The 12744-nt window shown below is 43.6% G+C and overlaps 2 protein-coding genes across 4 annotated transcripts; both read right to left on the bottom strand.

Annotated features, from left to right (window-relative positions):
• Positions 1-249: 249 nt before the first annotated feature.
• LOC136540696 (ankyrin repeat domain-containing protein, chloroplastic-like) lies at positions 250-3888 on the bottom strand. Its single transcript, XM_066532710.1, is given in 9 exon segments — positions 250-689; positions 774-997; positions 1279-1377; positions 1459-1557; positions 1804-1902; positions 1995-2093; positions 2303-2379; positions 3073-3855; positions 3858-3888. Coding segments are annotated over 8 exon segments (1401 nt in total). The 3' UTR covers positions 250-689; positions 774-883.
• A 6249-nt stretch (positions 3889-10137) lies between these two features.
• LOC136540695 (transcription factor BHLH3-like) lies at positions 10138-12356 on the bottom strand. Of its 3 annotated transcripts, none has more exons than XM_066532708.1 (4): positions 11464-12356; positions 11210-11365; positions 10874-11048; positions 10138-10542 (listed from the first exon to the last, which is right to left on the bottom strand). In XM_066532708.1, exons 1-4 carry the CDS (start codon positions 12100-12102, stop codon positions 10367-10369), a joined length of 1146 nt encoding a protein of 381 aa, XP_066388805.1. In that variant the 5' UTR covers positions 12103-12356; the 3' UTR covers positions 10138-10366. The 3 variants fall into 3 exon arrangements, with proteins under 3 accessions (XP_066388805.1, XP_066388804.1, XP_066388806.1); XM_066532707.1 differs by having other exon boundaries at positions 11192-11365; positions 11464-12354; XM_066532709.1 differs by having other exon boundaries at positions 10878-11048; positions 11192-11365; positions 11464-12352.
• Between the last annotated feature and the right edge of the window lie 388 nt (positions 12357-12744).

Raw genomic sequence — 12744 nt, 5'->3', positions numbered from 1 at the left:
TGCATCGGGCATATGGACAAGAGTGCATAGAATCCTCGTCCTTGTTCGTTTATGATCAAGGTTTCCAAACATATCTGAGCTGAATTATCAGCAGCTGATAGGTTAGTGGAATAAGAATTAATAGCATATTAAGCTCGATTTTTAACGGGCCCTGTTTCCAGGTGACAACTGAAAAGTGCCAAAGTCAGCTACTCCAATCTATGAAACATGGACAATACCTAAACAGTATCAAACAAAAAAAAGAATGCCAAACACAAAAACCATGCATGCAATATTTGATAATAGAGTTTCCCAATCCATCACAACAAATTATATGGAAAGAAGATAAGTACAACTCCTGGTTTTTTGCATATCTATGTGTAAGTATAAGAGGAACTGCTCACCTAATGGCCTGTTTGGGATGGTGCAATCCTGACCCATTGCGTTGGTGGGCCAGAAATTTAGTTCAAATTCCTAGCCCAGTCCAGTCCACGTGCCACATGGGCTGGGCCAGGATCAATGGGCTCTCCCAAACACGGATTCAATGAGACAAAAGGATAAGAGAGAGCAATTCTAATCTGATAACATATGCCTCACCTCTAATAATTGTAGAGCAGCAACCTAGGGAAAGGTTTCTTCATCCCATTCTCATGGCTTTGACTGTAACCTGGTTTTGCTCATTTGCTTCCAGTTCCAGGGTAAACTATTTCCTGAAACCAATTGACTCAGTCACTTCAGGGTTCAGGACAATGAAATATCAGAAATGATACAGAAACAATGAAGTTGACCTCTACCTATCTCGAATTCAGAGCAATTCCATGAATGGTACATTGAAAACTAGCCTCCCAGCAGGCCAAGATGTCATGAACCTCAATGACTCCAAGAGGGTCACACCCTCCAGTTGCTAAACTAAATCATGCTGCTTTTGTCTCTGGAAGCTTTTAAGTAGTTTGATAAGCTCATACGTCCGCACATCATGACCCAACCGGAGGCACAACTCCAACGGGGTCAATCCATCCTGAAAGGAGTTCACCGACAAATTATTCATCGTTTAGCAACAGAACACTTGTTCTCAGAAGAATACAGGACATAAGACTGCCATAAATGCATCCAAAAATGCTATGGAAAAACACAATGAGAATTGAGAAGAATGAATGACAACATGATATCATGTGATTATTAGAGGAATATTTCAAAGCAAACCATTCAGTCAATCCATAGATGTGTTCTTAGAGAATAATCCACAAATGCGTTCTTACTGAATCATTTGAGAACTTTTAGAATATTCACTTTACTTACTTGGGTTTTAAGAGTTCTATCAGCGCCCTTTATTAAAAGTAGCTTCACAATGTCAGTCCTCTGTGTTTGTACAGCAAGATGCAAAGGTGTCCATCCATACTGCAACGTGATCGAGCTACGTGTTAAGTCCAACCAACGGAAGAGAAAATAAAGCAAGGAAATTGCAGAACTTAAACATACATAATCTGGACGGTTGATGTCAACATTGTACAGTGAAAGTGTCTTTATGGTCTGACTACATGCTGTTTGGACAGCATAATGCATTAGAGTCGCACCATCCTGTATCACCACAAGTCACAAGAAAAATAAACCTCACATATAATACTGCATCAAACTAGAAAATTCAGGAGCATGACACTTCATCACAGTAAAGATGATTAAATGAGGCAAATGCATTAGACTCTGTACAAACTGTTTACAAGGCACCAAGGAACCTAAAATAATGAAGACAGGCCCAGATAACATTGTTTGCGTTAGGCTCTGTACAAACTGTTTACAAGCATGCTAAACCAGGTTTGTACTCACTTTATCTTGGATGAATGGATTTGCTGAGTTCCTTAAGAGATAGTTGATAATAGCAGCCTTCTTTGAAAGAATTGCTTTGTGAATCGCTGGCAAGCCATCCTAAGGAAACCAGCAAAAGGTCCAATAAAAAATAATGATCTAAAAAACAAAGAAGCCATATAGCTATTTTATAGTCAGGCAGTGGCAATTACCTTATCAAGCGCATTTATGTCCACATTATGTTTTAAAAGACTATCCAATAGATAGAAATCTCCAGATGCAGCAAGGGTGTGAAGCGGAAGCCATTTACTCTGCAAGGAATAGATACTCGCATTACACCGGAAACTAAACTTGAAATAACAAAGATCATCATAGACAAGTGAAGAGGCAGAATTTCCACACATCTTAGAAGGTTTGAGTAGAAAAATCTCTATGGTTCTCGTGCTTCAGAAAGTAGCTCCTACAGGAAGTTATTAATGACTCAACAACAACTGAATTGCTCTGAACACAGATTGCTTACAGAAGTAGCAGCTTCCAGATCAGGCACTCGCTTGTTCAGAAGAACCTTCTCCTCATTTGAGAACAACTTCTGACGGCCTGAAGTATAAAAGAAAATGTCATTATGCAGAATAAAAAATAAACAAAAGAATGATGCAAGATGAAGAACAGTCACTCTAAACTAAATTGCTATTTCATCCAACTTGCCAAACAGCAGTCCGTGCATTCTTTCATAAAAGCAACATTGTCTAACAATCAGTCATCCTTATGTAGCAAGAGAAGCTAACATGACTACCAAGTTTACCAAGGCAATAAAATGTGCACCCCGTTATTGTTAATATCTGTTTGGGCATCGATTGCTGTAGTTTGGTCAAAGCCAGTTGGGGTGATATAATAAAACGTGGCAATAGGAGTAAAAGCACACATTCTACTTTACATCACTGCTGATGGCACCCATAACATCGGCATTGTGTTTGACATAAGCACATGAACGGTCATGATCCATATCTATTGCAGTGCCATTGGTAGATATAATGAGTTTTGACTTTCGATATTATTACAATTATACAGGTTTAAACTAGTCCAGTTGTTGTAAAATCTAAACACAAAAATGCTGCAATGGCTACCCTTGGTTCGCACAGTCTCACTGTTCATGCAGAGCAAATCTCCGAAACACACATGGACACAAACAAATCGTCCATTTCCAGAACATATGAGTAATCAACTACAGTCACTATTCTAACAAAAATGTAGTCACTGAAGCATTTCTTCTGTATGTAAATCAGAACTCACCCTTGGGGCTCTTGCTGTCCTCCATCTCATCCTGAACATACTCCCGACTTCTAAAAAACTCATCAATATCCTCAAGGCTGCCAACATCTATCCCCATCCTCGGATTCCTCGGGGCCACACGCGTCCCAGGCTCTGGCGGTGGAGGTTCCTCCACCTCCGGCGGAAGAGCCCTCTCCAGCGGCCCGCGGTATACATGAGCAACATGGTCACGCTCCGCGCTCAGCATCCCCTTGCGGTACGCGCGGAATTCATCAGGGGCGGCAACGGCCGGGGGCGCCCGCCGCTCGAGGCGGCTCCCGAATCGTAGCCCGTGAGCGATGCGGCGCTTCTCCTTCTTCGTCAGGTTGATCTCCTCCTCGGCATCCCTCCACCTCTCCGGCACCAGGCTCTCGCCCTCGCCGGCCTCCGCCCTCCGGCCGTGGCGGGAGGCGCTAGCCCGCGGCAGCGGAGACGAGGGGAGGTCCAGGTCCGGTTCCTCGAAAGCGTCATCGTCGAACACGAGGCAATCCCCGACGACAACATCCTCGTCATCGCCAACGGCGGCGACAGCGAAGGCGGAGGAGATGACTGGCCGCGAGGGTAGGGATAGGACTATAGGTTTTGGGAGTTGATGGTTGAGGCGACGGGACGAGGTGGCGAATGGGTTTAGAATTTGGGTCGGGGAAGCGGAGGGGAGGGGGAGGAGGACGAGGAGGTGGTGGTGGTGAAAGATGGAGGGCGGCGTCATGGCGTCGTCCCGCGCCGGCGCGCCGTCCTCTGAGGCCGTGCCGCGTCGAGACTTGAGAGGAGGATTGGCCGGTGTAGCCGACCGTTCATGCCTGGGCCGGATATTCGGACCACGCAGTAGCGTGTTTTCTACATGGGCCAAGATTAGCATGCTGGGGCCCGAAAAGGAGGTCTGGGCTTAGAGCAGACGAGTTTTCCTCTAAAAAAGATGGTACGGCCTTCTCCCTCTCTTTTTCTTTTTTTGCCAAAAAATTCCGGGACGCATCGCTGCCGAACAGTGAGGTTATACATGATCCGATCACTAAGTTATACATGATCCAATGAGTATGAAATTTTTATTATAGTTTCAACATACAATAATTAGCCCACCATTAAAATTTCATCACAATTGGGTCATACAAATTGCATCTATGAATTAATTACACAAAAACATAAATCTAAAGCTACAACAACAAAAAAAATTGTACTAAAGCATACAATATTATATATTTACTATGTAGATCTACTCATGTGGAGTCCAAAAAAATTAGATTTTTCATTTTATGATTTTTTCTATGATTTACTATAATTTTTCAAAGATTCACCCAAAATAAATAAAAAAGAAAAATACAAAACCACCTTTGAAAATCGATTATAACCGGTTAGAGAGGTAAAACGAACGGTTTTAAAAAGTTCAGGGAGGTGGTTTATCCGGTTTTAGAGTTCAGGGAGGAAAAGCATACTTTCGCAAAAGTTGAGAGAGGTATGTGGACTTTTTTCTTTCCTCTAAAGAAAAGATCGTGGCGACTTCTCCCTCTCTCTCTTTTTTGCCAAAAAACAAAGAAACAACATACAGAGAGCTATTTGTATATTATTATTAATTAAAGCGACTGGGTCATTACTTTTGTAGGAGTATAATATACGTTCTTAAATTAAACTTATTATCCCTGTCGTAGTTTTTTTAATCAAGAAAAAGTATCACCATTTAAATCTTCAAGTAGGTTTGCCATGAAAATATATCTCATAACTAGTCTACTAGTATTTATTTGGTATTATTCATATAGTTAGTATTTTTCATATAGATTTAGTTAAATATTAAATTGTTTGACTTTCTTGGAAAATTGCATTCTTTTTGGATGGAAGGAGGATATATGGTTAATTATCAGTCAATTATTTTTTAGCTCTAGTTCCTCCAAACAGAGAGCTAAATAGATGTATTGTTTCTTAGCCGGTGCTCTAACTAAGCAAGTATATTGCCCGTGCTAACGCTAAGGGAAACAATACTTACACAATTAATTTGGTGATAAAAACTATAAAGAGAAATTTACGCTTCCATTAATAAGAAGTGTGCTCTTCGAGCTGTACATTTGATAAGGGTACTAAGGGGGTCCCTAGACATAATTATTACCTCAGGTACCCATATAAATTTTCTAACAGCATCTGCTATGCCCTATAACCATCCAGCAGCCTCCCGAGGCATTTGCGTTGCAGCCAACACCTATTGGTCGCCAAAATTATATCAGTAAATGTATGCTTTAATCAGATAAAGAAATTTAACCAAGCTCCAAGATAGGAAACATGAGAAGAATATTTGCAAGTTCTTGACTAAACCTATCAAATTTGAGGTGACTTACCTCAACAGATCCAAAAGTGAAGATAGAGATCAAAAAGAGAATAAAATTTCAAGTTTTCTAAGCTGATGTCTAAATGAACAAGTAGCAGAATTGCTTTTGTTCATAATCCTTCAGCTACTCTTATATGTCTCCTGTTTTTTCAATGGCCCCTTTACTAGAAGTTTAGTGAAGTTCAAAGAAATAGTAATATCATGTTGCATTCTAGAGTAAAATGAAATTATTTTGAAAACCAAAACTCAACCAACCTCTTTGAATTCCAAAAAAAACTTTCAGAAGTCACCAAATTTCACAAATAAACCCACGTAAATCTAAAGAAGAATGAACACTGAACACTGAGAAAGTAATAGCAACACATATGCTTCATCTACAGGAAAAGGATACATAGGACCATTTACAAAAACTATTTGATCTTTTTCTCCAAAGCTAACTGCTTTTTAAAAAATGCTAAAATTGTTTTAACACACAATTTATCAATAAAATTTATCGTCAAAGATAATACTACTTTCCTTGACAAGCAAAAGGATATATCTTTTTTTATGACTAAACATTAGTTTGTATTGCAAATTTGTATGGGTAAAAATTATAGTTCTAACTTTGTTGCTATAATGCCCCCTACTTAATTTAGATTCGAGCTTGAAGGTTGTTCTTACCTAGGTGACTTCAGTTAGAAGTTTCTAGAGAAATTATCATCACTTGCAGGGCTTCACGTTCTGTTTATACCGGCATATATAAACACTAAAGAATTTTAGAAACACAATATCAGCATTCAGCCCTATCAAAATAAACGATGTAAAGTATACGCTAAAGCATAGATGCAAGAGCTAACAATCTAGTTGTGCAGAAACTACAACTTACTTCTTTCCCAATTTTCTCGATCTCTGATTTGTAATAATCAAGGTAGGGAGAAGATATAGAGCTTAAAACAGCACCATTAGTACCAAGAATTTGCAGAAAGAACAAGTATGCCAGTTTACTTCATTGAATTGAACTAAAATATTACCTGTCAAAGCAAGCTTTAGACCATATCTTGTATGCTTGGCACAAAAATTCCAGGTGTATCAAGCACATAAATACATGGATGAGTTGTAATCTGTACATAACAAATATGGTTAGTTTATTCAACAAATAGTCATCTGCATGAGTATTCAATTCTAAAAATCAACTACAGGCAATCAAGAGACCAAATTCTACATCTCGTACCTCCAAGATGCACACAGCATTGGACCTAGGCCTCTTCTCAGCAGAATACCATCGAACACTTAACAAGCACATATTATAATACACTCGTGTTGCAGATCCAGCACATGACCAATGAATTCAACCATAGTAAGAAGGGTAGGAGAAGGAGGAGGAGAAGGGAAGGAGGATGAGAGATGCACACGTCTGCCTGTTGGTGCCAGTGACGAGCTGCGTGACTGTGCTTGATCTGCGGAGCCACGTCACGTTGGAGAGCAGGGGTGGACTGCGGATGAAGCTGAACCGCCGCCATGGTCCGCCGTGCGCGTGGGCCTGGCCATGTCACCGCCGCCAGGGTCCGCCGTGGGCGCAGGCTACCGTGTGCATAGGCCTGGCCACGGCGCCGCCGGGGGCTCAGGCCTTGGATCACCACCGCCACAACCACCGTTCCTGGGGGCAGATTTATCTGGCCGACGACGTCCCGAACCTGACGCTGGGGAGCGCAGAAGATTCATCGCGGCAGGCCTCGTCCAGCTTCGCGCCTCGCCAGGCAACGGCACCTAGGCCACCGTGCGCCCCGCCGCGGCCTCGCCCAGCGCAGAGACAGCCCGCCCCTTGCCACCGCTTCCCTGTAGCGGCGTCGTCGCGCCGCCGGCGGTCGGATCAGTTTCTCTCCACACACTCGAGTGAAGAATAGACGGAAAAAAGAGAATCTGAGCATCCAACCGTGGCTGCTAGGCGCGGGCGTCCGAAATCAACGCGGGCTTGACCTGCAGGCACATGCGGCGTGGGAGGTCCGCGGGAGGGTGACGGAGCGTAGACACATTAAACATGAGCCGTCGAATTTGGACGAGTAATGAGAGATAATGGCTAAGAGATAATCTGGTGCATCTATTTTTATGGTGTTATATTTTCTATGTATATTTATATGTGTGGATGTAACATAGGTCATGACTGTGAAGTAGGCATTTATTATGTGACTGTAAATTTATTTTAACTGATGTATTATAGGTTAGGGTAGATTAGCTCCTTAGCTATTTCTGACTTCAACTAATTTAAGATTCGGGAGCCACTGACCCGAGCACCATGTGCACCCTGTACCAGGCGTGTCGACCACTAGTGTATCATCTATTGATAACTTGTTTCTTTAAGCATATTAGTTTGGTATACTATTTTTCGAGAAGGGATTTACCGTATCCGGCTTTTATCAATAAGATTTGGTACAGTTTGGGTATGCTATACTATACCAATGTGAGCCTGTGATGCAGTAATTAGTATATCATGTGTATTGTTAATTTACCTTTTCAAGGATAATCTATATTTTTTATATTATATTTTATATTTTTTTACTCGCAAAAAAGGATAATCTATTTTAAATTTGGACCAGTGGAGTGTTTGAATTATTACAAGACGCTTAACATGTACTCCTAGGAATGTTGTTTTTACACAGTATCTTGAAAATTATCCGCACCTGATTCATCCCATATTCTACGCATGTTACCCGTAACCGTAATTGAGACCATTTTTTTCTGTGACCGGGAATATAGCCCGTTTTTCATTAAGAAGAATTACACGACGCAGCTACGAGAAAACATAGCACAAATTATAAACCACCAAGCTAGTGGTGAGTGACGACCAGAAATAAAACTTAACTACAGAAAAAGAAGGAAAGAGAGCGACTACCCTCAACACCTAAAACATACCAATAGAGCCTCCAGAAAATAATACAACAACATAATGGTTACATACACAAAAGACAATGCCTTTGTGGCAAAGTATCCACCCAGAGCAGACAAACAAGCATCCAGCAGCACCGGCGGCAAAGCATCCACCAATGTAGCCATGGCGGCAAAGCATCCGCCAGGAAATCCACCGGCGTCAAGCATCCACCGGGGAAGAAGCAAACACACCCATTACGACAAAGCAACCGCAGCACGAAATGGCCCGCGCGCACACTCTCGACAGCAAGGCATCTACCAGAGAGGAAACCAGCGAAGGCGGCGGCAAAGTATCCGCCAGAGAATCCAATGACAGTCAAGTATCCGCCAAGGGAGGAAACGATAGCGGCAAAACATCCGCTACTAGAGCAAAAACGATGACGAACCAGCGACAGAGGCAATGTCTAGTGCTTAAAGACAGACCATTGCGAGTAGAACAATAGGCTCACATAGGCGGTATTCATATTTGTATCTATCTATGTACGATCTGAATCTGAAAAAAAATGTGAAGACAAATATGATATATCAACGATATTCGTCGATATCTGATCCGTTTGCATCTTTTAATTTGTTAATGTCCTAGCTTATACTTATTCAGATTTCTCTTTCATTTTGTGTGTCCGTTTAGATAGCCCGCGCAAGTTCCTGGATGACCTTTGCGATTTCATCTATCTTGCATCTTTTTGGGTTGCATCCCATGACACACGTGGCTTCGAGGAGTTTCAGCAGAAATTACACTTTAACATGGACGACATTATAATTTGGAGGCATCATGAGGTAATATCAAAATCAAATCACATAACTACACCCTCAACTCCAAAATTAAGTCATTATAATTTTACCAAAGTTTAACATTTTCTAATTTTGACCAAGTTTAATAAAAAATTGCACCAATATCTACAATATATTAAATTAGTTTAACTAAATTCACCTCAAAATATGTGTTGATACTTGATTGTGTGTGTGTGTGTGTGTGTCTATATATATATATATATATATATATATATATATATATATATATATATATATATATATATTGTCAATATAAAAGAACTTGCATTTTGGAATGGAGTAAGAAGATATCCGATTTTTTATACTTCTCGTATTTTTTTGGGGTACCTTCTGGCATTACAAACTTCCATATATAGTTCCCAGATTGGACATTAAAACGATCAGGTACTCATATAGAAGGAACAGTAGTTATCAGGAGAAAGCATATGGTAAATTTAGGCCATTGAGGCCCCTTTGGAACGCGGGAAATTTTCACGCTCCTTACATTTTTTATGTGAAAATTTCTGTAGGATTTCCTATGAAATTCCTACGTTCCAAGCATGAAACTTGAAAGGCAAAAGGAACTAATATATGTGCGTTCAGAGTTCGAAAAAAGGAATAATTCTCGTCGTACAGACTTGGCTCTGATCAATCGTACATATTCTCATGTATAAATGTACTTTTCATGGCTTTTAACGTTTAGATAGACCATAAAATAACGAGTCGTTCCGTAAGCAGCAGTGAGCGTATACTAAAATGCATACATATATACTACTGGCTCCTGCTCCTGTTCAGAGGCGTTGCATGCATGTCACTGATCGATCAGCTAACAGGGAACAAAAATCGCCTTTCAATTAATTCTCCTTGTTCTTTACCCATTATTATGGTACGTACTTTCAAGTTTAGGCCACGATCAAAACCCACAAGCAAAGGGAATAAAACAATCATACACTACTGTTCCCTCTGTATGAGCATATATATATATGGTAGCTCAAGGACAAGTAAGAACTGTATGAACCGTTTCCTGGAAGGAAAAGAACAAAAACACAGCTAAACTCACAGAAGAAACAATCTGCTTCTTGGAATTTAACCCATGCCGCGGGTACACCACAATATATCAATCCGCATACACACACCATGATCCAATGATACAAACCGCAAGAAATGATCAACTTACAATACCTGAGCAACAAATCTTTAATTTGCTGCTGGGATTCAGGTACCCCATGCATACTACTAGCACACTAGCTAGCTCTATACTAATTCATGGAGCAAAGCCATGGAATAATATCAATGAAGAAAAGCATCAACAACAATAACAATCGTGCAACTTACTAGCTTTATATTTGCTGGATTGGTTTGGAGCTGCTTGCTAGCTAGAGGCACCTCCCTCCATAGCCAGCACTCGTAAACAATGCCTGCTTTATCTCGTCGGTGCTCATAACTTGTCTCTTCCGGCCGTCCCCCTACCACAAATTGGTAACAAATCCTTGTAATGCATACATACAGGCAGAGATTACTAATAAGGGCATTGAACAACTGGCCCTCTTCGGCCACGCGTTGTGGATGCTTAATTCCTACTATAGCTGTTTTATTTCATGTTTCTTCATGTTCTAGCAGCTGAACATATTGTTCATGGATTCTAGTATCTAACAACCTATATACCTAAGAAATTGGAATAACGTATTTATGTGTTCCCCATTACATTAGGCCATAAACTACCATCTCCTGGAAGATTTAAGACGGCGGCATTGAACAATTTTCAGAGTCAAAAGAATCGATCCCTTAATCACGTACTCACTTGCGAGCAAGAGGCCTGCATGGCAAAGTCGCTGAAGCAGCTCACGACGCACTGCTCGATCTCCAGCCCGAGCACCTCCAGCGCGCTTACCGTGGACAGCAGCACCCCGGGGTTTGTCGGGCAGCAGATCTCGATCCTCGTGCTCCCGTTTCCCCGCTTCTCGACGTCGAACTGCATGTGCGCACCCACGCACATAGGTCAAAAATCACTACGGAGTAGCTGCTAGTTCATCGATCAGGTACTGCGTGCTGTGCGCTACAGTTAAGCTAGCTATAGAGTAGTGCATGTATGCATGTGAATGTGGAGGTGCGTACCTTGGTGGAGTTCCTTACCATCATCTCGTTGCTGCAGGTGGACGAATCTTTCAAGGTGTTGAGAAGGTCCAGGTCCTCCGGGGAGGCGCCGATCTCCTCCTCGAGGACTTTGATCCGCTCCGTCAGCTCCTTCACATAGTCAATGGTGTCCCCAAGAATGGATGTCCTGTCCATCTGATGATGGAGCATGCATGACCGATCGATCGGTTTTAGCAAGCTCAGTCGATCACATACCTTATTGGGATTAATCGCAAATTAAAGGCAGACGATACCTTGCTGATCTTGGGAACAATGGAGCGGAGCATGGAGAGGCGGTCGTTGAGGCGCTTCCTCCGCCGCCTCTCGGCCATGAGATTCTTGGACGGCGCGCCGTGGAGCTTGCTCCTGTGGTGGGGGTGGGGGCCGCCGACACTCCTGACGATGGGCATCTCGGAGCTCTCGCCGGCGCCTCCGCCGAACACGAACGTCGGGGAGGCGCCACCGCCACCTCCATAGTGCTGCCCCTGCAGGTCCAGGTCACCGCTCGTCTCCTCCTCCACCATGGCGTCGTGGAGAGCAGCGAGCGCCTGTCCGGGTCCGGGCACCACTGCGGCCTCGTCCCGCGGAACGCCGACGCCGCCGATCCTGTACGGGTTGCAGACCTCGCTCAGGCAGTCGAAGTTGAACTCCTCGTGCGGGTGCGGGGCCGCCTGCAGCGGGTCCTGGTGGAACGGCGAGAGGTCCATGCTGGTGGCGTCCGCGGCGGCGCCCTCCGTCGTCCCGCCGAAGAAGAGGAGGTCGCTCATCATCGTGGCGCCGCCTCCGCCCGGGTAGGCACTACAGGCAGCAGCTTGTTGCCACGGCGCGGACGCCGCCGCCTCCCGCCGCAGCGACATGAGCTCGTCCAAGAACGTCTCCTCGTCAAGCTCCATGCCGCCCGGCCCAACTCTCTCTTATCTCCCAGATCAGATGCCGCCACTCAAGAGTCAATCAAGACAACTATAAACTCCTCCCGCTCTTCTAAGTAATATAAATGCTCACAAACCCTTGGGCTTATAAGAAACCCAAGGCGCGCGGACGCGCGGCCGTCGTCGTCGGCTGGTAGCTCACAAAAGTCACAGCAGCAGCACGGAGCAGCACATGCCCAACTTGGAGGCGCCAGTGGCCGTGTGTGTGTGGAGCTACTACGACTAGGAGCTCGGCTAATTATTCCTGACGAGAATGAATTATCCTGCCGCGGTGGGCCGGGGCGAGCGTGTCCGATCCCTGCTGCGCAACCTGATCGAGCGACAATTATTCCTTGGCAATGACTGCCGTTGGTTCGGCAATGGCCGCATGGGCATGGCCTGGGCTGGCCGGCTGGGCGGGTGACTTGAGCGATCCATCGAGGCATCCTGGAAGTAGCGGAGCACGGCGGCCTACGAATGGAATGGAATCTCCGCATTTGTTTAGTCCCCCTGGCCGAATTTTTTATATTTTGATCTTTTTTTTTAAGTTTCTCACAAATAGACCCCTGACCACAAGAATTCAGAAAATGGACCCTCATGGCGCCGAGCTAACACGTCTCGGCGCCA

The sequence above is a fragment of the Miscanthus floridulus genome, chromosome 2, assembly GCF_019320115.1.
Source record: "Miscanthus floridulus cultivar M001 chromosome 2, ASM1932011v1, whole genome shotgun sequence".
Classification (NCBI taxonomy): Eukaryota; Viridiplantae; Streptophyta; class Magnoliopsida; order Poales; family Poaceae; genus Miscanthus; species Miscanthus floridulus.
The sequence above is the reverse complement of the archived record's forward strand: the minus strand, read 5'-3'. Positions and strand labels throughout refer to the sequence as shown.